At 37.6% G+C, this 25,807-nt stretch overlaps 1 protein-coding gene across 2 annotated transcripts in view; it reads right to left on the bottom strand.

Annotated features, from left to right (window-relative positions):
* Positions 1-25,807, bottom strand: part of GADL1 (glutamate decarboxylase like 1) — a 190,180-nt gene that overhangs the window by 126,257 nt on the left and 38,116 nt on the right. For both annotated transcript variants that reach the window (XM_009445070.5, XM_009445069.5), the window contains exons 4-11: positions 23,936-24,026; positions 20,070-20,176; positions 19,231-19,346; positions 13,637-13,716; positions 13,460-13,514; positions 8,186-8,302; positions 3,393-3,457; positions 3,026-3,107 (exon numbers count right to left, since the gene is read on the bottom strand). In XM_009445070.5, coding sequence (XP_009443345.1) covers positions 3,026-3,107; positions 3,393-3,457; positions 8,186-8,302; positions 13,460-13,514; positions 13,637-13,716; positions 19,231-19,346; positions 20,070-20,176; positions 23,936-24,026 — 713 coding nt within the window. The remainder of the gene's footprint in view (positions 1-3,025; positions 3,108-3,392; positions 3,458-8,185; positions 8,303-13,459; positions 13,515-13,636; positions 13,717-19,230; positions 19,347-20,069; positions 20,177-23,935; positions 24,027-25,807) is intronic.

The following is a 25,807-nucleotide window of genomic DNA, read 5'->3' on the forward strand; positions in this document are numbered from 1 at the left end:
CAGCACTAAAAGGTGTTTCACTCTCAACTCTTTCCTCCAGTGATCTTCATCTTCCTAAATGGAATCATTCATTCAGTTGCTGTATCAGTAATCAGGATGATTACATGACACCTGCTTCTCTCTCATCTCCCATAATTGATAATTGATAATAATTGATAATTGAGCCCTGTCTAATTGATAGCTAAAATGTATAGTGAATTTCACATTTTCCCATCTCTCTTGCCATCAACTCTGGCATAGATACTGCAAGCCTTTTTCTTAGTCTTCCATCTATTCTTGTTCCCCTCCAATTCATTGTCCTAAATGAAAATTTTTTCCAATAACTTTTAGTTCTTCTATTGTTCTAAAGATCAAGTCTAAAATCATCACAATGGTCTCTAAGACCCTTCATGATCTACCCACTGCTTAATCCTTTAGTCTCATATTATGTCAATCTTCACATTATTCTCTATGCCTCAGCCAAAATACGCTTTTTTCAGTTTCTAAAATAATTTTTTTAAAAAGGGCGTTCCTTTCTTAAAGAATTTTCACATGATGTTCCTTCCACCTGAAACATCACCTGCTGTGTATTACTGAAGTACTATACTCTTCTCTGTATTAGACAAGGGTGCATTTGGCTGCAACTAACAGATTACCCAATGGAGATGGTTTCAGTAGTAAGAACATTTAATTTTAACCACTTGATATCGCAAAGTCTGAAAGGAGTCACGTTTTGGGGGTGCAACATTTCAAAATTACCCCAAACCAAGACTTTCCCTTTGTTTCTGTCATTCTGCGCATATTAACTTTTTAAATTTAGGGTAATTGCCTTACGGTAACAACCCATATATCATGTCTGATGCAACTGCATTCAAGGTAGAAAAACGCGAGAAGAATGCTCTCGTATAAAATTATTCTCAAGGTCCTCATCACATTTCCCTACATCACATTAGACATAACTATGTCATAGAAACTGCAGGGGAGGCTAGTTAGGTGAATATTGGGAGATGGGCAAGAAGAGAAGGAGGCTGGAATGCCTGTTGATTTTTACAATCAACAGAGTCTGACATTCGTTAGTGCACTTATCAAAACAGCAGTTAAAAAATTAAATATCTGCATTTTGTTCATTGTCTTCCCTGTGAGATTATAAGCTCTTTGACTCTGGGGAATATGTCTGATTCAATGCTATAAGAGCCTAGAATCGCACAGTGTCAAGTCTACACAGATCATTTATGCTGATTGATGGAATGAATTAATGATATGGAAGAGAGTAACAGAGGCAGAAACCAGGTACAAAAGAGATAGAAAACTGCCAACACAAAACTTAAACTGATTGCCATATCTCATATCTCATGGTTTAGCTTTCCTATTCCATTTAAATTGAAAACGGTCTTTTCATTAAAAAAAAAATTGGCAACTTTTTGAAAGTGCTCAGTTCTTTGCACAGTGAATAGAATTCCCCTAACCTCTTAATTCATGCCATGAAAATAGACATGGGTGTTATTGTCACTAAGATTCAGGAATGAATTCTTAAAAAAAAAACCTGTTAAGGAGTTATATGATCCAGAAAAATTTAAATTGCCTCAAGTACAGAAATGTAATTCAGTTGTTGGCTAAATTACTCAAATATCAGTTAATAAGAAAAGTGTATGAAAGCTAGAAAATTATTTAAGAGTAGTCATAAAATTTTTAGTCTAAGTTCTCCACTCCTTAGCGTATCACACCAACAGATAAGTTTGTCATTCAGATTGGCCGATTTAGGTAGAAAGCAAATGTAAAATACCTCACTCATAAAGGATGCTTGATACATTTTTGTTCTTATACCTAGACCAAAAGAAAAGTTGGGTTTATTCCTATCTCTGTCCCATCCTAAATGTGTACCTATGGGCAAGTTGATTACGTTCTTTGGTTCACAATCAATATGGTAATCTTAAACTACCTTTTAGTTACAAATAGTCACACCACAATTTTGAAACTTAAAATTGAAAATTAAATGGTATTGAATACATTCAAGTATATCCAACCTAATAAAACATTAAGGAACTGATTCATATTTCTGGTAGTGTCTATTTCTATAGAAGCAAAACCTGTTCCTAGTTTCTGCTGGACAGTCTGTTTGATCATGTCAAAACGCACAGGGCACTAACATAAATACCACAATTTCTTTAAAAAGTTGTAAATAGCTACACATGCAAGACTAGGTTTCAAGTTTTAAAAATAGTTTTCATTTCAAATAAAATTCCTTAAAAACAGAAAATGACTTTAACATTGGCAAAGGGAGTCCCCTAAGAAAAAAATGTAAACAGATGGCTGAGAAAGATCACCCACATGCTGAACACAGATCTTGAGGAGGCATTTCTAAGAATGAAGTAGCACTTCCCAGCCTGGGCCACTTCCCACAAGGATCCTTATTTAACCCATGGAAAACACAGAGTTTATACCTCCGGCCAAGAGGAGCCTCAACTTTTTTCCCACTTGCCTCACAGTGATCCAGACAAGTTTCCAACTCTCCCTAGCATTCCAAAAGAAGCTAAGTACCAACCACTTGGGATGAGCAATCCCCTAATAAATTAGTGTTCGAAGATCAGCCCTGAACAAATGTCTTCCCATATAAACGGGCTGTTAAGCCCTAGCTAAGCGTATTAAGTATTCAATTTAATGTATGACACACATCTGTTCCACTTTCTCAGTGAGCAGAAGTTTCAAGATAACTTAAATCCCAGACTTAATCAAGGAGAAAAAAATCTTGGCAATGTTTAAAACTGAGTTTTGAAATATAATCCAAATGAGGGTGAGAGAGAGACCATTTTGCTGTAACTAATGAGATTATATAATACCTAAATCAAATCCACAAAATTACCTGAGCAGAATCACTAAATATTTTATCTAGGCTTATTTGTCTTTCATGTAGAGACCATCAACATTTCCCAAAGACCTTCAATTTACGCCTCACCCAAGTCACCAAGAGATGAGCAAAAATGAAGCCCTTGGCAAGCACAGTGGCTTAACCCCCTTGAAGCCCAAAGACCACAAGAGGAAAACTTACAGATTTGTCTTTCACAAGGAGAGCACAGCACTGGATCCCAGCCATCAGCATCTTGTGTGGGTTCCAGGCCACAGAGTCAGCCCTATTGTTTAAACAAAGGGACAGAGTAGGGAGAGGACTCAATTAGTTTCTACAGGCAATGGAATACTATCATTATCAATATATGCATTCAGTACTCACACATAGTTTACTGTTCTATAGAACTCCTTATCTGAATGGTTTAAGGAATTTGGAGGGTTTTGTTGTTGTTGTTTATTTAAGGAAAACAATTACTTTGTTTTTTTTTCCTATTTTCAAGATATCACGTAGTCCAAAGAGATCCCTTTGCCTGACAAAAGTTGGCTGTACACCAGGAAACTACATTTACCTGTGGATGCCATGCAGAAGCTTGCGGTGCTTCCTCGACATCAAAGCTGAGCCACCCCAAGAAGCCTGTTGAGATATTTACAGTACCAAAACAATGTTATTTCAATGTTATTTGTTTACCAGTGGGTTGTCATAGAAAACCCTCAGTGAGGACCTCAATCTGCATTATTTGATATTTCATTTTATGTCATGTTAACTAATTTGTACCCCAGGAAATTCTGATCACTGGCTCTACTCAGGCAACCAGAACCTCATCACAACAGATGGGCCCTCACTGACCCTTAGAATTATAAATTCACGCATCATAAATTGGTATATTAACCAACTGAGCTATATGTGGATGAAGAGGTTCAAAGTCCATGCCCTCTTGAAGCTTAGACTCTAACATAGACAACATCTTCACAATGCTATCATTTTGCTATTCAGTGTTTGATGAGACATGGGCTAAGGACTAGCATTTTATATAATGAACGAGGCATATTATTGACAAGGTAGATAGAAGGCCAACTAGGATGAGCTAGGCGGAAATATCTGTTAATGAAAAATTAGATCATTTTAGCTAAATGGCTTTCAGAAATATATACAAATGAGAGAGAGGGCAAGCTTGGGACAAAAGGAAGTTATCCACTGGAGAAGTAAATTTTGTGAGCAAAGGAGAGGGGAGCTCAGATAAAATCCCATAGTCAACAGGTCTGGAGCAAAGGGAGAAAAATTGATGTAAGAAATACAAAAGTCAGTATGCTTCTTGAAAATGGTGCAGACATAAATTTTAATTTGTAGGACATTAAAGGATAACTGTATTGAGAGAATTTGAAGGGACTAGCTTGGGCTGTATTGAAAATGCTTTCCAAGTTTATTTAAACCTTACAGCATTCCATTAGGAATGGAGTTATGATCACTTCCACTTTTTATAAAGTTCAGAGGTGTTCAGGTAAATTGTCCAAGGTCTCGCCAATGACAAAAATCAGATCTGAGATTGAAAGCCCATTCTCTTGTCATGTTAACATCATTACTTAAGGAAGGTGACAATTTGGCCAAACTGGGGAGTATAGCATGTAGAATGAGGGTGACAGAGATGCTTTAGGCAATAGGTAAGTTCAGGAGTTGCTTAGGATGTAGCAACTTCTATTTTTGGCTATGGAATTTAAAGGCATAGGTAGACCTTAATATCATGTAGAAAGAAGTGGCATGGTTGTATGCACCACAGATATGGAAGATAAAGAAAATGAAGTATCTCTACGATCCTCAGAGTATTACAAAATCTGGGCCCATTGGTAGCCAATAACAAGAAAGTACAGCACAAGCAACTTTGTGGCCTTAAATCCCATTTAAAAACAACTTTCATTGACAGCTGAGATGAGGGTGAAGTGAGTGAGTCAGGGTGCATAATTCAAGGAGGAACTCATCTCAGAGCTGGACTCTTGCAAGGCCCTAAGAGTGAATGCTTCTTAAAATTTGAGTCCTGCCAACCCCACTGGCCTCATATTAGCACCAGCCTTGTCCCATGGACTAGAGTCTCCATCAACTCTATGGGGTCCCCAGAGGCCTGCGAGCTCTGATGTGTTTCAAGGGTGTTGTGTGTTCAAATCCCAAAGATTCCCAGGTAAAGAGTTAGTAACTTGGCATTATCAGTCAAATTCCCTTCCTGCTGCATTTCCTCCCTTACTTGGATTCACAATGGACCACGTGTGACTCAGGCTGAGCCACAAAGGCAAATGCCCTCAGCATCTAGGAAAATTTTATCCCCAGCCTACAACTGAGGATCTCCAGATCTGGATTTTGAGAACTTGGTCCTTGCAAATATTAACATGAGTTACATATCACATTTTTCTTGACTTTCATTACATATTCTAAATCCTAAATTAACTACTTTTCTCACTTCTCTTATCCCCCAACCTCTCTGAGAACCTATCAGTGACAACTACAGGAAGGATTAATTAGTCCAGTCAGCCACACCTGTTTGCTCGCTCACCCTTTCCACCTGCCTCATACCCTACACTTCTACTCCTTCATGCTCCCTGAGCTAGCCTCTGCCTCCACTGCTTCTCCAAAAAGGTAAATAATCTCCCAATTCTAGTGAACTGGATTTAAGTTTTGAAATCACAGGAACCCTTCCAAGGCATTAGTTTACCACTTCACAAAGTACTTTGGCAGGGTTAGGAACAGCTCATTCATAAATTTATTCCTTAAAAAAAAAAAAAAAAAAACACCCCTGATGTAAATGCCCTACTTTAATTTGCTGCATTCTAATTCCTAACTCCAGAAACTGTGAAATTATCAAACCAATCACCTAAATGATGGAGTTTGGCTTTCCATCTCAATAAAGACTGTCATTTATTAAGCTATTACTATATGTGAGGCACCACAGTATATCATTATATATATATTTGTCTTTAATTAGTTAATAAATTAATAGTAGAACCAATCCTGAAAGGGAAGTGAAGGCAAGAATGGAATTGAGATTTGGCAGCCTCTAAAGCCCATGATTTTAAATATGTTTGTGCCTTCTATGGGACTTGGAATGAAGAATGGGTGAGAGAATAGGAAGCTTTGTTGGGAATGAGAGGCTTTCCAGCAGCTACAACCTCTGATTTAAAGAAGAGCTAGACCAGCCCGACGTTTTGTTCTCAGACAGAAACTAGCATAACAATTGCCCTCATGAAGGAAGAGAACAGTACTGGAGTGCAAGAGTCTAATAAAACTAGTTTTTCTTATTCGATTGTTTAAAAAACGCATTATATTACCAAATTGAAGACAGTATCAAATGTAAGCATCCCCATTTTTTGTGTACTACTAATAAAAATTGACATCAAAATATCAACTTCAGAGTTAAAATTTTTTTAAGTAAGTGCATCTTAGAATTAATAAAACACTGTATGTATGCAGAGCAGCATGGTTTTACTGAAAACCCAGAAGAACAAGTAAATGTCTTTTTATTTTTAAAAAGATAAATATCAGTTTTTTAATATTTGAAAGAAGCTTTAAAATACTCTTTAGAAGATTTCAAACAGGTCAAAGCAATTATTGCAATTTGTTAATATTTTCTTTAATAAAGTACCTATGGCATATGAAGTTTCTTCAAGATAAGCTACATGTTCCTGTAGTAACATTTTATTGATTTGACACTCACAATACTAAAGGATGGGTAAACATGTCTTTAATAAGCCAGATAGGCTTGTGTCAAATTTAATCTAATACTATAGGCATTTGCCAGATGTATACTATGCACAAATAGGATAATTTGGTGTGGTTTATATTCCCTTATAAAGATGTTTTCTTCAAAGACTCAACCTTTAATTTTTAGAAAACCTGAAGAGCTTTTCATTCATAAATCACAATTTTCTCTAAGCCCCATAAATCTCTTAATGTCACTCCCAATTTAAAAGCTGCTGTGGTGACTGTTTTACATAAACTATTTACTTTTCTCCATTTTATACAAACTACATAAACTATATAATCCATATGTGATGTTTCTTTTATGAGAGTACAATATTTAGGTAGAAATGCTGATGTATTTGATTTTCCCCCTTATTTCCACAGTTACAAAAATGCTCACTTCATATTATCTTTTAGGATATAATGTATTGTTATGCTTCTAAGTCTATAAAAATCAATAAGATATAAGTTGAAATATGAACAGATACAAATGCTAAAATCCCGTTAACAAGTCACGGATAATCTACCTCAAGTATTGCCATTGGCATACTAATAGAAGCTATAACTCTAGTAAACTTTATACTACTGTTGCTTTTACAAATGTTAGTATTCAGTTAATGTAAACTTTGAATCATATCACAGACACTCTACTAGGTGATATGATTTGATTGAAATAAACACTTTGAAAGCATAAAATCATCTAAACTACAAAATTATGTGTGGGTATATCCCCCCAAATGCTGTTTCCTTTTGTTCAGCAAGTCAAAAAATATTTCTTCTGCCAAGGAGGATCTGAAACTATCACTTACCAGAGGAAAGCTCCCAAAACACCATGTGCAATTGTCTCTTTGGTTAGAATCAAACTAATTAACTGCTGGTTTCACACAAAAAAATTAATTTTAAAAAAGAAAATTAAAAAGCTCAACAAGTGTTCATAGTTGGCTGAATTCAGCATTCTAACCCGGGATAAGTAGAATTTTTAAAGTTACCTTTGATTTAAGGAAATATGTATTTTGAATAACTGCAGGACTTACAAAAATTCTTTTAAAAAGCCAATCCTTTGCTAGAAAATAATGGAGTATATTATTCCAACCCCCCTCAAATAAGTATCTGATAGATCCAGAGAAAATTTGCTTTAGTTATAGCGTGCAATTATGCATTGTAGCTTTTTGCATTTTCCAGCTGTTTGGAATCATAATTTTAGAGCTAGAAAGATACCTTACAGCCCACACATCTACCATCCCCTCTCTTTACAAATGAAGAAATTGAAATCCAAAAGGCTAAGATCGCAATGAAGAAGAGGCAGATAAGAATTTCAAACCAGTCTCTCGGCTCCTTAATCTAAAATGGGTGCCTTACACCAGGCTGCTTCAATGACAGTAGATTTGAGGACCAAAGATGGCTCATGGGAGTAAAAGAAGCAAAATGGAATCCAGAAAACTAAAACAAAATATACACAAAATTGTGGAATCTTCTCATTTATACTTTACAGAAAGTGGCATACTTATTTCCCCCAATTTGAGACACACACAAAAGCGTTGGGGACTCCACATCTAGTTTCTGAGAATAAGAAAAATTTCTACCAAGGCTACAAAAAGACCAAAGGTTAAACAGGTATGTACATATAAATGAACTTACGTCTACATGAAGCCAGAGGCTGTGCCTCTCGCAGATGTCTGCTATTTCATCCAGAGGGTCAAAAGCTCCCAACACAGTTGTACCAGAAGTGGCACAGACAAGAAATGGTGCTGCCCCCTGTAAGAAGGATCCACACACACAGAATTATCACTGTCATCACTAAATTTGTCCTGTAATAGCTGGAAAATATAAAGGGTTATGCATCCAGAGAGTTATTTGGTTTTATTGGAGGTAGTCATTAATTCAATGGGTGTTTTTAAATTTTGTGAATATGTGGCCTCTTGGCATTATAAACAGATTAAGGAAACAGAAAATGCTATGGCAATAGCATTTTCTGTCCCAACTCAGTACATCTTCAGTATTATTCTCATGTTTTTTGTAATGTTTTGTTCTATCAATTGTCCAGATAGAAATTTAATAACTTCAGCTGCAACAGCAAACTGACATTTTGTATGACTCCTAATTTCTTCCTGAAAAAATACATTTAGCCTCCATTGTGCCATCATTGTCACCTTCTCAAAAAAAAAAAAAAAAAAAAAGATTGGAAGACAAACAGAGCTCCTGGAGTAAACCATGCAGGCCTGTTTGCTCGTATCCTTGTAAAGTAAGTGCAGTTATAAAACAAAGAATGTAGAATATTCTCAGGTACAAATTCAGCATCAGAGGAGATAAGGCAACCTCACTGGGATACATTCTCCAAAATAGGTGCTGCAACAGAGAAATCCATTGGCATGTGCTGGAAAAGAAAATCTGTGTCACTTCTATCATGGTTATTCCTCTTCATATAGCTGATGACTGCATCTTGTGGCGTGAACGGGTACTGGTGGGAAATAGAGAAGAAAAGGGAGAATGTGGGTGCACACAAACAGATGAATGGTTATCTCGGTCAAGCTAGTCACACGCTTTGTCCCCATTAAAGGACTCTATGCCAATCAGATAGATGAAGAGTACATGAGATTGTTTCCAAATGGATTGCTCCAGGATGGTGGTAGAGATGTGTTGCTCGCTGTATAGGTGAAGTTTGCAGACAAATGTGGGAGTTAGGGGAGCAACTAGAATATTAAGATTCTAGAGCACCTGAGAAATAGTGACAAGAATATTTACTGCCTCTGAAAGTTTAGTGCCTCTAAAAGTTATTTTTTTCTCCATTTAGCATGGAGCCATTTTTTCCCCTCAGTTTTATAAAGTGCATGCTCATTGCAATACATTTTTATGTCCTTTAATGCCAGGGATTATTGTGTTTGAACCAACTCTTTCCAATTTAACTGACTTTTGACAGAAAGATGTTATTTCTCAATGGAAAGTGGGGCAGAGCAAGAATATGTGGTTCGCCTCTCTAAACTGAGATGCATACGGATCAAAGTGGTGGTATATAACAAATCCATTTGCCATCTTGGGAGACAGCTGTGGCAAATAGAATCAATCCCATCTACCCAAAACTTTTAGAGCCAAGTCAGTAGGTGACAGAGCCCTGGAGAAACCAGAGGCTTTGAAACTTCTTCCCTGTATTCAAACTACTGACAACTATGGCTTTATCATACCAGTGACCTAAAGGAAATAAGACCAGCTTTACACCAATCATTAAAATCATTAAAAGGAATAGAAAAAGTAATTTACTAAAACCATTTAAGTTGTCTTTAATGGTTGCGCTTTTCCTCATAAACTATATGACATCCTGACAGTCATGAGAAAATACATTTGCAAGCTATTATAGCCTATTAATGAGTTTTCCTCACCTTTAAAAAAAGATCTCACTATAAATACAGGCCCAGAAATTAAACTTTTGCGATCTGGATTTAACCTTCTAGACTTTCTTCCCCATATCTCCTGCTGTTAATGAGAATTCAGTAGAAACAGTATTGATGGCATGCTGCCAGCGAGCTGTATTGTCTAAGAAAATTTGTCATTTCTAACACAACTCTAACAAAATGTCTCTAAATATTCAATGTTCATCCTAGTTTGAGCTTGTCAGTAAGCCCTTTAGGACCTCTGATGCTTTGTGTTTTTCACCATCTATGTAATGACATCAAGACAAGGTCACTGTGCAACAGTTTTTCAATGGATTGTCATAGGCCAGGGAGTTGAATCCCAGCAGAAAAAATAGTTGATGGTACTATTCCTCATATATGAAACAACATAAGTTAAAAGCTTGAAACAAAACAACTAGGCCTGAAGCTACTGAGAAAAAATGAACCAGTCATCATGTATTATTATCTCAGAATGGATGCAAGCCTGGTGAATCCAGGCTCAAGTATTAGCTGACTTGAAAGAAAACTGAGGAGACGTACTAACTCTAACCCCATTGCCCTACTTTTAAATGTGCCTAAAGCAATTTTTACTTTTCAAAAACTTACTTTTTTGAGTTCTCAACTTTAGTATTATGTCCGTTTCATGTACTTTCACTGTCAAAACAAAAATTTGAGCGACAAAAATGATAATGACTGTGGTGGAATAAAACCCTCTATGCTAGAAACATGAATTCTTAATGACACTAAAAAAAAATGGGGATTATCTTTAGGGGATGCTAGGCAACAAACTCACTATTTTAAAAATTGATAAATAAGGGGAAAGAATAAGACGTTTATCCTGTCTTGCCTGTGCAATGTTTCCTTAGGGAAACAAAATGAGGAGGAATATTTTTCTTTATAGTAGAATGCCTGACAATAAAGAAGGAAAAAGAGAAGGAATTAGGACATCACTTAATGAAATAATGGGTCTAGACAATGATCATCAATGGCAGCAAAAACCACTAAGTGAGAAGCTGATGGAGTGGAGGGTATTGTGATGGATGGACTGACGATACCAGACCCCACCAATCAATGTTATTACAAAAGAGACACAGGATGTCTCCTGATGGCAGGAGCCAATGAAGCCTCCCTGGTTTTAAAAAAAGAAAAATACAACTTAAATCTCATTGAGTCTCAAGATCTAACTGCCAAATTACAGAAAATATAAAGAACAAACCGGATGGTGCAGAGGAGGTGAGCACTTAGGGTCTCAAATTCTTGATGTAATCCACAAAAATCTATAATGTGGAAAGCTATATGGGACAAAAGACCTGATCTTTTCAACAAATCAATGGTAGTGGGGGAAAGAGGAGGAGGAGGAAGCTATAGATCAGAAAACATTTACATTTGACATATCAACCAAATGCGATTTGTGAACTTTATTTGAATCCTTGATTCAGACAAGTCAACTATTTTTTTTAAAAGGGCAATGGGGGAAATTTTAATATACACTGAAGATTTGATATTAAAAATTAAACAAAACTATGGTATGTTTTTTAAGCAAGTACGTATCCTTCATAAATATACTCAACTATTTATAGATCAAATGGTATTATGTCTGGGGTTTGCTTCAAACGAATCTAGTGGTGGTATGAGGGTATGTGGTACAGATGAAATAGAAAGGAGCATGAGCCTAATGACTGCTGATTACAGAATGGGTATATGAAGGCTCATGATATTAGTCTCTTGGTTTTTGTGTGTTTTGGTTTTTTAGGAAACATTTACAATTTTTTGTAATGAGAAGTTTAAAATTTAAGAAGTGGGGAATAGGGAACGGAGAAAGGGAGGAAGGAAGGAGAAATGAGGGAGGGAAGAAAGACAATCATGACACAATTAATATTCCCCACCAACAAGCATTAACAACATAATGCAAATTATTTTTGATAGGAATTTATGTAGAAAGAAATGAAACTAAAACTAGAAAACAATATCTCTGGTTCTCAGCAGAACGAACTTACAAGTTGTTACTCAGAATTATACCAGAGTCAAAGAAATCTGATCATGCAAACCACCAGATAACAATCAAGTTCACTTGTCGTTGGAATGTTAAAAAAAAAAAAAAAAAAAAAAAGTAGGACACACACCTGAAGTCAATACATCTGCAATAATGGCAGAAATTTTAAATACAGAAGTTCAAGCCAAATATTGTGATCTAGCATTCTCCAGGACTAGGTAGTTTTTATGAAAACTTGAAAAAAAAAAAGAGTACAACAACAGAACTATAATATTCAAACTTAAAAACATTTAAAAACCCATCCTTGTTAAAGTATGAACTCCTATGAGGATACATACACTTGTATCCCAGCTTAGGAGCCAGGCTTTCTATTTTTCAGTAGTCATGCCTGCCTTTATTGCTACCTATTGGAAAGTTATTGGAGAACGGTCTGAAGCTCCATCGGCAGGCAGCGGTGGGATGGGAGAGAAGCAGCAAATCTAGCAGGCTTTTGGTCCAAAAAGCAAAATGGCTGAGACCAAAATAATGATACACCTTTTGTTTTCTTTTGTTTTGTTTTTTGTTTTTTGGTTTTTTTTTTTTTTTTTTTTTTTTTTTGAGATGGAGTCTTACTCTGTCTCTCAGGCTGGAGTGCAGTGGTGCGATTTCAGCTCACTGCAACTTCTGCCTCCTGGATTCAAGCGATTCTCCTGCCTCAGTCTCCTGACTAGCTGGGATTACAGGCATGCGCCACCACGCCCGGCGAATATTTTGATATTGTTGGTAGTGACGGGGTTTCACTGTATTAGCCAGGATGGGCTAGATCTCCTGACCTCATAATCTGCCCGCCTCAGCCTCCCAAAGTGCTGGGATTACAGGCGTGAGCCACCGCGCCCGGCCTAATGACACCCCTTTTTAAAATGCAGGTGTTAAGGCCAGCCTTGGCTGGAGCACAGCAGGTGCCCAGAGCCATGCCTTGCCTTCTCCAATATTTCAGTTTTAATATATTCTAGCAGCGAAGGAAGAAAGGATGTTCTGTCACTGAACTACTAGATACAGACCCAATAGGGGTTGATAGTAATAGATGGGTTTTGGGTTGGAAGCAACCTGGGAGAATAGGTTGGTCAAGAAATAAAAAATCACCCTGAATACAGCCCAGAGAAAATTGGTTTGTCCTGCAGATTTCTCAGAGGGAGGAATTATAAGGAGAGGAGAGGCTAGGGCCCTGCTGGAGAGGCTGGATTGATCCTTAGAGCTTCTTCTAGCCAAGAATCCTGAATATGGGTGATTTCAGTGTTTTAATAGTCTCCAGCCACCTGGGAACAAGAATATTCGGGAAACTCCACAGAACATGGAGAGCCAAGCACTTGGAAATAGAACATCTGTAAATGAGTTTTCCTATTTTAATTCCAACATTCTCTCTTCTCTCTCCCACACATAGAAATGGTTTTGGCTGTTTGCATTCTCTCCTTGCTATTCCCTCTCTTTCACAAGCGCGCGGGCGCGCGCGCACACACACACGTTCTCTCTCCCTCTCGCTTTCTCCCCTCTCACCTCTTTTCTGGCTTGCCAGACTTGCTTCTCCAGTTCCTCAGGTATCATTTTACCTCTAAGGGACAAAGATTTGAGACTTTCAGTTATGTTTAGTAATCAACAGACAATGATACTGCTTTATAAACCATATAAATTTTTCCCTCCACCCACCAGGCTTCCAGATCCTGTTCCCATTACCTTCCATCTGTTTCCACAAAGCAAACATTCTCAGTGCCAATCCCAAGAAAAGAGGCTGCCTTCTTCATAGAGTAATGACACTGAATTCAAAGGGACAGTGGGGAAGGGAGAGACATGAATACATAGCACAAAAAAAGCATTGCTTATTATCAAAGGTAGATGAAAGTCAGTATGGCTGAGCACAATCTTTGGGACATTATTGCATAAAAAATTAATTTAATTGAGCTCCTTAGCATAGTGGTTGAGAACATTCACTTTGGGGTCAGAGAAACCAGGATTTAACGTCAAGTATTCCAGTTACAGCTATGGAATCTTGAACAAATAATATACACTCTCCAAGCCTCAATTTCCTACTCTTTAAAGGGATCATGCCAATAATGCCTACTCCATCTGCTCGTGCTAGACAAAAATGGGTTAATAATATATGTAGAGGGCTTAGCACAGAGCCTGCACATGGAACAAATTAGGACACCGGAGGCTGTTGTTTTCCATCCCATTGAGAAAAGTAAAGTTTCTCCTGATGCTCCTCATAAGACTTAGTATTAATGGAAACTTAGAATCTAGTCCACTGCTGACTTGAAACCCTCTGAGAGGGCAAGACTCTATCTCAAAGATTGCAATCACAGGCTAGAGAGGAATCTAATTATTTCCTAGAGCAAACAATGAGTTTTAAGTGCTGATCAGACACTTGACCAATCTTGTTTAATACTGAACACAAGACTGAAACACCCAAGAATGTGGCTAAAATCATAAGAACAAAAGTAATAATAGACAAACTACTTTACTCAGCTATGGCATGAGTGAGGCTAATAGATGAATATGGAATTAAGTCTGGTCTATTTCTTATTGATAAATAGTAGTGTGTGCTTTACATTATTGGGCCTTCTCTATACTACATGAAGCCCATAAAATAATTAGCATGCAAACATTGGATATGTCGCTCTTCATACATTAGTGAGGACAGGTGGTCAATTAATTCTTTTTCTTGCCAGAAAAATGAAGGTGCTAAAGGACATTATTGTACCAAAAAAAAAAATCTTAGTAATTTGTAGGTATGAATACATTAAAAGAGTAGTCATGCCTTCACACTTCACTTGATATATTCCCTCAAATGTGGTAATTTTTTTCCTTCTTTTGTCAGGAGAGTTTTATTGGGAGCTCTTTTTTTAACTCTGTAAAAATAAATGCAGAAGTAACATCAGGAAAAATGAAACCGTTCTAAATAATTAATTTCCAAATATCAAATAGGACATGTCCAAAATGCCTGTAGGATGCTTTTATTTCAGGTTGTTAAAAGACCATATGCATATTGAAGAGTAATAATGTACATGAAAGTGTAATTAATTCTCTGCTTGCTCCACCAGCCTATGCTGGTTGGCGGTAACCTGCCTGCCATAGCTAAGGTGACATAGCTCGGGTGAATTATTTCTCACCAGAGAGTTGAGCTCTGGCAACCAAACAGCTATTGATTTCATAATGATAAATGCTAGCCTACCCCACTGACATCTAACTATAAGGAAAAGCACAATGCTCTCCCCCTGAGAAATAGCAAAATATCTCCAACCAATGAATCTGCTGAATAAAAATCTTGTAATCAGAATAAGAAAAGTGGAGCTATCTTTAAGTACCTGAGGGCAAAATACAACCCAATGTCAATCTGAGATAGATAGATCAAAAAAAAAAAACTGCAAAACTGAAGTTTAAACATCTGAAAGCTTCAGAGAAGGAAGAGCCCTGGAAGGGGAACAAAAGAAGGTGATGCTTCAGACATGCTGAGTAGTTTCAAGGAAAGGAAAAACCTAGAAGGCTGGAATTCAGAAGTAACAACTGCATTTAGAAACAAACAGTGGCGTTTCTATCATTGGCAAAAGATAAGTCAGTTGTTCTAAGACTCAACCTCCCCATAGGTTTCATAAATCTACAGAAGACGAAAAAACTCTCAGCGGGTGTTCATTTCTATAAAGATAAAATAGCAAGTGCCTACATGAAAGAGAGCATTGAGCTGGAGTTTTACTTTCTGGCTCCCACAAGGATTTTTTTCTATGACCTTGAGCTTCTCAATGAACTGCTGCTTTCTCCTCAATGTACACTGTGCCCTGGACACCTGGACTCCAGTGCTGACTAATTTGATTCTCAAGTTAGCTGGTAGAGAGAACGGGGTATATAAATATACACTGTGCCCTGGACACCTGGACTCCAGTGCTGACTAATTTGATTCTCAAGTTAGCTGGTAGAATGGGGTATATAAATGTTACATTTTAGAGAATGAAGAAAGAGTGTCCAAGGGATGTCTCTAACAACACACAGCTGGTTTAATTCCCCAAGAGGCCAGAACCAGAAGCCAGATAGACTGAACCCAGCCTCATGCTCTGCAGGATGTCCTACGAAGCACCTGCTTGCCCGTGGAGAAGACCTACAATCACATCCCATCGCAACTCAACCTCAGCCCTCACCCAGCAATCAGGAGGAAGCGAAAGAGGCACCTAGGGTGCAAAATTTAGAGGCATGACCCTGAGACACACCCTACATACCTCACTTGCCTCTCCTGGCCTAAACCCTGCTAGAGAGGAGCTAGCCCATTGATTACTGGCCTGGGAGGTAAGGGTTTCTTTTTACCCTACTTTTTAGTGGCAAATCATGATCACTGCTTTATGCTAATTCCAGAAGTGATCTGAAATATACAGGAACTTTACAAACACGGGATTTCTATACACCCAAGAAATTTATATCAAAGTACAAACCAAGCCATAGATTTATTATTTTTATTTCTCCAAAAGTCCCCTTCTCTTAGATTCCTATTTAGCACTAGAGAGGCAATCTTGGATATATTGACAGTGCAAAGGTCTTTGTCATGACCTTGCAGGTCTTTATCAATAGTAAAATTACAATAAAAGCCTAACACATGCAAAAACACCTTCAGTGGTGGGTACGTATATTCTGCACTGGATGGTGCAAGATAGAAATGGAGTAATTAGGGGTAGCACAAAAACTGAAAAAGACCACCTAATATAACAGTACTGGGCCATGGACCAAACCCTTAAAAGAAAATAAGGGAGGTATAGCAAAAAGACTAACACAGAGTTTAAGACTGTTTACTAAACACAACCTTCTTTAATTCTTTAATGAAATAGATGGATTTGTTGTAATAAGTAGTAAAGGCAGTCAATAAAATATGAATTAAAATAGTGCAAATGCTATAACCTGACTCTTTGAGTAGGGAAAGGAATGAGCTGCAAAGTAGTGTCTCGACCAATGGAGTCAAAATATAAATTCAAGGCTACAGTGTGCTCGAAGTGATGTAATTTTTCTGTGGAATTCACACCTAGTTCTTGGTTTTTCTGGCTCCAGCTTCTGCTGGCATGTTAGCCAAGGCATATATTTTGCCTCTCTTTGGAAAGTTTTTAAAAACCACTTAGTTATGGTTTCACAACTACATAAGGTTTCAATTTCTTTTCACTCCCAATTCATAAGCCCCACCTGTTACTGATCTTTCCCAGGCATAGTCTCTATTCTAGGCTTCCACGTAATATCTTTTCCCTTTCCATGGTAATTATTCCAGAAAAGAACTCCAGCAAGCTTTAAACCAAATGAAGAATGAAAAAGGCAAAAGTAAAAAACCTGAGCTGATAACCTGGGCGCTATTTAATCAGCTTTCCCAAGCTTGGAAATAGCAGTTTGAATGCAGAAGAGACTCTGCATTTATGATCCACTGGGGTCCCTTACATTGAAACATCCAGGGCTGAAGCATGAAGAAGGAAACTCTATTCGATAACAATCCCAAATAATCAAGTACTTTTTCCCAGCTGTCCACATTACCAAATATTCTTCTCTTGGTACAGAAGGAATGTCTTATGAACAAGAACCTCGAATGGCTGAGTTAAGAATCTCAGGCTAGATGATTCCTCCCAGTTGCCTCCTATCACTCAACTCCCACTTTGCACTTAGTGCTGAAAGAACCAGAGCAAAGGTCAGAGTGAGAGGAAAACATGAGAGTGGTCATAGTTTCTCCTACTGAGGAGAAATTAGTGCACAATTTGTCCTTTTGCAATAAGAAACTAACTTTTGTATTTAGAAGAAAATGATAGATACAGGAAAGCCTAGCTGGAAATAACAGACTCTCAGTTTTTTATTTTGTCCACTTCATGTTAGTGGCAGGATACCTGATATTATCTCAGAAGGTAAGAAGCTAAACTCATTCTGCCAAGAACCTGGGTGATGAAGCAGTGGTAGAATAGACAGAGGCATCCACTAGAATCACACAAGAATAGGAAAGGGAAAAAATCTCTTCCAATAAAGGCTGCACTTAAGCCGTGCCATCTACTTCTGCCCACCTTGTTGCAGCTGGAACATTCTCCTAGTAACAATTATAGTTAATATTTTAAAAAATCTATTATATCCCAGATGATACTTTACATGCAATTACTCATTTAACATTTGCCAAAACTCACTAATCAGCAACTACTGCGTGGTTGCTGGATTGTTCTAATGGTTCCAGTTGTTCTCTGTTCCGTGTATTCAAATCCTTTGCCTGGTGACTTTACAGCAAGTCCCCCCATGAGGTGTGGGGTCTTTCTTCCCACATCTTGGATCTGGGCTCACAGATGGGATTTTGCCAAGAAAATGAGGCAGAAGTAACAATGGCCAGTTCTGAGGCTAAGACTCAAGAGGCCTGATGTGTTGCCATGCCCTTTTATACCTGCACCATTGCCATGAGGACACACCTAGACTGACCTGCTGGAGAATGAGAGACATAAGGAGCAGAGAGGCATCACTGGAATCATCCCAGCTGAGCCACTCGTAGATGGGCCATCAGACAGCCAACCCCTAGACATGGAAGGGGGCCCAGCCAAGAGCAGCAAATCTGCCCAGCTATCTTGAGACTTATAAGTGATAATATACAGTTATAGAATGATAACTCTATATTTGGGGTGATTTGTTGGTTATAAAAGCTAAGTGATAAACTTATTTTTACAAATTTAGGAAACTGAGGCCCAAAGAAATTAACTCACTCAAGGTTACTCAGACAGTAAGTGACAGAGGCAGGGACTGAATCCAGGCAGCCTAACTCAAAGCCAATGCGCTTATCTACTGTCTGACCACCTACTTTAGTGGAGAGTAAAATAAGAGATGGAGAACTGTGGCAATCTCTGTGTGTGTGTGTGTGTTTTCATTGTTACTGTATATCTTTCTTTTCCCTGGAAAAGTAAGATACACATCCCTTATATTAGCCAATCAAAGCAATCATTTTAAAAGGAAATGTGAGTAGAAGACATAGCTGAGATCCATAGTGTTCATCTAAGTACTAACAAATAAGACACTCAAAAAAGATTCACAGAGATAGCACTTTCAAATTAAATATTCTTTTCTTAAAATGTTGTTACAGACTTTAAATTTTAAATAAAGGTAATTATACAAAATTGGACCAGGCGTTACAACATCAAACTCATTAGAATTTACTTTGGAATGAAATACTATGTTATACTGCAGCATATTAGTCACATGGGTATAGGACAAAATCACATCAGGAATCTTCAAAGCCCTCTTAAATATGCTTTCTCAGAAAATCTATATTCAATACCAAAAATAATTTTTACCTCTGCAGATGTGAAAAGGATTAATCTTGGCAAACCAGACAGCCCCTTTTCCTTAATATCAGGACAATATTTGTATCTAGCTAAATTCATTGCATACATATTGGACACTGAGCCACCTGCAAAAACAAAATTAAAATGGCATATTTATAGCATGAAGTTATAGCTTGCAAAATGCTGAATACAGTGGAAAGCATGAATGGCCATGACTGCTCTAGTCTAATGAAAAATCACTGTGAAAAGCACATGAACACCGACCTCCCTGCTCCCATTATTCTGAATATTTTATTACATACCCTAATCTCTAATTCTAGAACTTTTATTCTTAGAAGATAAATTTTGGTTTATTCCCATGACAGGCTTTTTTTCAAACCAAAAGTCTCAATCTGTGAGCTCTGGACTTAGGGCCTTTACCTAGGTCTCCATAGTTAATATCCTTTGTCACCTAATCAATAAAATTGAAATAATATTTGTTGGTCTCTGGCTACAAAAAAGGACTACAGGATAAACAGATGTAATTCAGAAATCTTCTCAAGTAAAATTTGATTTTAAAATTTAGAGGACTTACAGCCCTTCCAAACTTCCAGCATCAAATCGATTCATTTGTGTTAGATATAAATCCTAAACTGTAGGCACCTCATTCATTAAGTATGTATGTCATTTATTTAGCATTAATACAAAATATTATCACTCTGGAGAAAGGCATAAGCTAGATTCTCAGCAAGTAGAATTATTAATATCCAACTTTTTGTCGTGTATAAATCTGCAAGGAGTTGTTCCTCATGGATAAATTTTTACGTGGTTGTATTGGAAGGTTGATATCAATAACTAATTGTACTCACCTGGGTTAAATATTCCATCCCCTTCTTTCCAGCCAATAAATTCAATCATTTTCTTCAGAACCGCTTCTTCCACTAACAGAAACACTGGGGACACCTCATACGTATAACTAGATAGATATAAAAAACACTTCACTTCTATGACTAGAGTCAAAACATTCCTTTGGTGTCCCAAGAAATGCACAAAGAGTTCTATTAAACCAAGTGGCTGCTGAAGTGTAGGCAGTCTTTGGAAATTTATCCATTGAAAATAGAGAATTACTCCATCAGTGACAGCACTAGTCATGGTTAGATAAATGCCAATAGCTTGTGGCCTCAGGGATCTGCAAGTTGCTGCAGCAGTCTTACTTTCGAGAAAAACCTGAATTCCGTGAGGAGCAATAAAGGCAATGCATTTGCATCCTATGTATTAGCCATGAGCAGTGGCCATTTCACTCTGCGGATGCTTGGAACACTGACTTGGATGCTGTTGATGGTCAAAGAAAATCCATTGTCATGGTAACCAAGTTTTATCAGATTACTGCCATGAGTATGCTAACAGTCCCCTCTAGATATTCTAAGTGGAGACTACTCCACCTGAACCAGGGTTTCCTCTACTACACTCTCTGTGTCTGTATAAATGAGGAGTGTTTTGTGAGACATCTCTTATGTGATAATTTTACTGCAAAGCACTACCCAAATCCCTTGTCAATGAAGGATGTGTTGCTCCGGGCTGGAACGCTGTTGTCAGAGCATTGATGTTTTAGCCCCTTTAGAGATGGCCTTGGCTGCAGGGAGCTACCTCCTCCAGGGTCACACCCATTCTCGTGGTGGTCTACACCTGATAACTGCTGGAGATGTAAAGGCCTAGCTGTCTGGGCCCAACTCCAGACCCCTCTTGAAGGGCCACTGTACTTCCAGAGATCTCCGAGCGTCAGCCAAGATTGTCATGGGGCCTGCGTGGCAATTTGACTCCTATACTTGCCCTTTCTTGCATCCTCCTCCTCCTTCCCCAGGTCACTCATGTTGATCCCAAGGGTACTCCTTAATAAACGTCCCACTCACTAAACACCATCTAGAGCAGCATTCTTGGGAACCCACATTGTAACAGTCACCATGCCTTGTTTGATATTTATTTTCTCTCTCCAGACAACTTGAGGGTGACTACATATCTATGATCTCCTTCTCAATTAAGGGATTACATTAAATTGTATCTGAATAAATGTGTACTCTAAATATGTAAGTTAAGCAGACACATTTAGATTTATAGTCACAGAATTTAATGCAATTATTTTAACATCTGGAAAGGAAAACTGGATTGAGGCATAAAAGCTGGTCACCTACTATGTATCACCTACTATTTATCACCTACATATGTGTCAACTCTACAGATGTTATGCCATCTTAAAAATAAGATAGATTCAGCTGGGTGCAGTGGCTCATGCCTGTAATCTCAGCACTTTGGGAGTTCAAGGCGGGTGGATCATAGGTCAGGAGTTCAAGACCAGCCTGGCCAAGATGGTGAAACCCCATCTCTATTAAAAATACAAAAATTAGCCATGCATGGTGGTAGGGGCCTGTAATCCCAGCTACTCAGGAGACTAAGGCAGAGAATTACTCGAACCTGGGAGGCGGAGTTTGCAGTAAGCCGAGATCATGCCACTGCACTCCAGTCTGGGCAACAGAGCAAGATTTCATCTCCAAAACAAAATTTAAAAAGATAGATTCTGTTTCTTAACCACGTTATGAAGCCAGTGTACACACACAAAAAGTATGAAAAAAGCATATATTTATGTGAACCTACAAATATATATAAAATAGTTACTTTCATAATAAAAAAAAAAAGTATTTAGCCTGTCTTTGAAAACTGGCTCAATTATAAACCTAGGAATCAGCCTGGAGGTGGAGGAAAAGACAAGATAGAACACACTCATGGGTTGGCATATTTTGAGTGGATGGTTTAGCTTAGCAGCAGTTTAACACTTCTTTAATCTGAAATATTTAGAGATTTTTGAACTTAGATGAAGAGTTAGAAAACCTGGGATATACAAGAAAAGATTGAAAAAGGTGTGTAATTTTACTGTCTCTCCTGACTTACCCTCACTGTAACTGATTGTAACCTGGTATCTGCTGTCATCACTCCATCAAAACCTCCCTAAAGTTGCCAGTGACGTCCATGTAGCTAATCCAGTGGATGCTGTTTAGGCTCTTAGTTGAATATTCAACAACATGTGACACTAGGCGTGCTCTCCTTGTGGCTGCCACAGCTAGCCTTTTGTTTTTTTCCTTCTATTCTCGCCATTGTAAGCTGACCCTGTTCCTCCTAACCATTAAATGTTAGATGTCCTCAAGGCCCAGTATTGAGCCGCCTTCTCTCCCCACTCTATACTCTGTCCCCTAGGCAGTGGTTCTTTATCTTGGCTTCCCATTGAAATCACTTGTTGAACTTTCTAAATATATCAATGCATGGGGCACAGCCACAGAAATTCAGATTTAATTGGCCTGGGTTGGCACCCAGGTATCAATACATTTTTATAAAATTCTCAAGTGATTTTCATGAATAGTCAGGGTGGTGAATCACTGACATAGGAAGTCTCATCCACGTCCACCATTTCAATTACCATAATTTCACTGATAATTCTTAAGTTTATACCTTTCATATAGACTTCAGAATTCCAGGCCCATATATTTCTCAGCTTAGTTCCTATGCATTCTTGGATATTTTAAAGTCACTGCAAACTCAAATGCCCACAACTGAAAATGTAATGCTTGCTCTTGCCTCCTTCACCATATACTTGAAAACCAGTTCCCTCTCCCAGTGCTTCTTATTTCTATGAATGATATGACCATGAACCTAGCTATGAAAGCCAGAAACCCAGGCATTGTCCCAGAAATCTTCTCCCTTTTACCGTTATTTTCAAGCTGTGTATCCCATCCTTTCTGTTTTATTTTCTGAACTCATTCTTTCCCGCTCTATTCCTATCTCTTCTCTCCAAGTCCAAGCTACTTTCCTCTCTCACCCGACTAAAGTAATGCCCTCCTAACGGGTCCCCTCCAACCTATTTATATTTTTAGAGATTTTTTCAGTAAGCAAATGGCACCTAGTGACTTAGAAACCTTCAATGGCTTTTTGTTACATTTAGAAAGACTCATAAACATGGTCACCTGGGCCCTATATGTCTGGCTTCTATCTCTATCTCTCTTTCTCTAGTCTTATTCTCCACTACAGTCCTGTAACTCTCTCAGCTGTACCCACACTGGCCTTTCAGTTCATAGAGAATGGCATGCTGTGTCCTGCCACAGGGCCTTTATACATGTCATTCTGTCTATTTAGAACTCATCCCTCACCTTATCACCTAATAACACTTATTCAGTGTCAACTGTCATCTTTGCAGAGCACACTCTCCTGAGCTTCCAACTAGGAAAAATTGTCCCATTCATATGAATACTTAGAACACTTTGTACTTTTCCTTCAGATGAGAGTTTGGATTTTACATTAATTTTTGTGGACCACTTCGATTAGCATTTTTATACCAGATATTATGCTCCATGAGGGCAGAGTCAAGGTTTATTTATGTTCAATATGTCTCTCCATCACTTAGCACAGAAAATGACTTTTCACGCAAGAACAAATAAAAAATTGCCAATCAATTTTCTCATCTGTTAAATCTCATTAAATGAGATAATAATGACTGCCTTTTCCATCTCACGGTACCACTATTTAAATCAAATAGCTATTTGAATACTGATAAGTATCATAAAACTATTCCATTATTTGCGATGGCACTATGCAAAAGAAACAATTAAATAGAGATTTTTGAAATAAAATTTCATCTACTTAAAGTCTCTAATCCACGTTTGGTGTGAAATTTCTATAGCATGGCACTTACACACTTGGATTCAATGCTTCGGTCATAAATCGGGCCACCAAGGAGTAATAATCAAGTCCAGCATACAATTGGTTGAAAAATCTTGGGTGGTCTGTAAATTTAAAACGGAGTATTCATCTATGCAGCAATAAAAAAAACTACCGATACAGCATTAACATAAATGAATCTTTCAGAAAATGAAAGCAGACACACACAGAAGAGTTATATATAACGTAATTCCATTTATATGACATTCAAAACCAACAAAGCTATCTAAGGAGATGGCGGTTAAAATTTTAGGTACTTTGTGGAAAGAATTATGGATTGGGAAGGGACTTCAGAGAGCTTCTGGAGTGCTAGAATTGGTCTATATCTAGATCCAGGTGATGGCTCCATATGCACAGCTACGTACAAATTCATCATGCCGAGCAATTAAGATTTGTGCACTTTACTGAATATAAATTATACCTCATTCTAAAAAAATCCAAAACAGGATCATGTGCAAGGAAAAACATGTTGAAGACACATCGTAGAGCCCTTTCTACTGATCAGTGTTTGTAAGTAAAATCTGAGTTGTCTTTTAAGAGCTTTGATTTACTTGCTCCTCTTTTTTACAACCCAGACCCAAACCAGAACCCTTAAATAATTATTTGAACACTATTTGTCCAAGGATCACAGGGTACTGCCTTTTTTTCTGAAAATATCAATATTAACTTCTCACTTCATATACATTTCACTCACAGCAGAGTTCACCCCAGGCTATGGCACTGAGCAGCCTTTTCATTTTTCAGATTGGACCCATGCGACTGGCAGTATATAGATGGAGTAAGATGTGACTCACTATGCGGCTTACATACACTTCTGATTCAATTTGCTTGAAATGCAATCGCCTTTAAGAGACAAACAACGGCTTGTTCCAATTTTAATTTTTTCCCCCTCCTATAAAAGGTCTCATAAAGGTTCTTGGCTTTACACCATGTGAATAATCACACCATACACCCGGCTAACTGGCTTGGCATTCTCAATCTCAGGAAGCTCAGCATGACAGAACAAAGAGGCAGGAGGTCTATTTCTATAGTTGAGTATTTGGGAATCATTTAATTTGGTGACCTCTCATTACAACTTACAGCATCTGGTTTTAGTTTATTTTAGTTTTTTTTTTTTTCTCTTTAGGGGTTCAATAATAAAACAAGTCTCAAAAGAAAATGTCTTTTCAGCTTAAACATGGAAAACTTCCTCTGATCTGGCAAAAAAAAAAAAACAAAAAAAAAAAAACACGGCATTGCTACAAGTAATTTTAATACTTTTTTTTAGTTCTGTGTTAATTTATGATTGATTTCCATGGTAACATGGAAAATATCCAGTAAACTGAAAAATCTACTGCATTAAATGTCATTCTGCACTTTTGACATGCACTGGTAATAATAAGTTACATATCTCTGCTTTTGAAATGCTAACTGAGTTTTTGATACATACACCAGACTTTCCCAAAGGAATATAATCCAATTATTTTTAGCCAGAATTTTACTATGTTCTTTCCACTAAACTTAGTCCAGTGTCAGAATTTACAAAGTAATGCCTGTATGATCTTAAGCACTAGATACCTTTACATTACACTGACAAATATTTTGGAAGATTATTCTCCCATTTTTGAAACTTGTTCACTGGATGAACAGGATATTAACAGGTAAGCTGGAATGGTGCCTCAGTGTAAGATTGACATCACATCACTGCACGTACAAAGTTCACAGTAGTTACGACATCACTGTGAAATAATCTCATCAAAAACTTGGAATGTATTCATTTGTCTTATATCCATCTAAGGGCTTTTATTTATTTGTTTTTGGTACAGCCAGATTTGATCAAACAGTATGGCAATTACCAACTGCCAAG

This window comes from Pan troglodytes, chromosome 2 (assembly GCF_028858775.2).
Source record: "Pan troglodytes isolate AG18354 chromosome 2, NHGRI_mPanTro3-v2.0_pri, whole genome shotgun sequence".
Taxonomy (NCBI): domain Eukaryota; kingdom Metazoa; phylum Chordata; class Mammalia; order Primates; family Hominidae; genus Pan; species Pan troglodytes.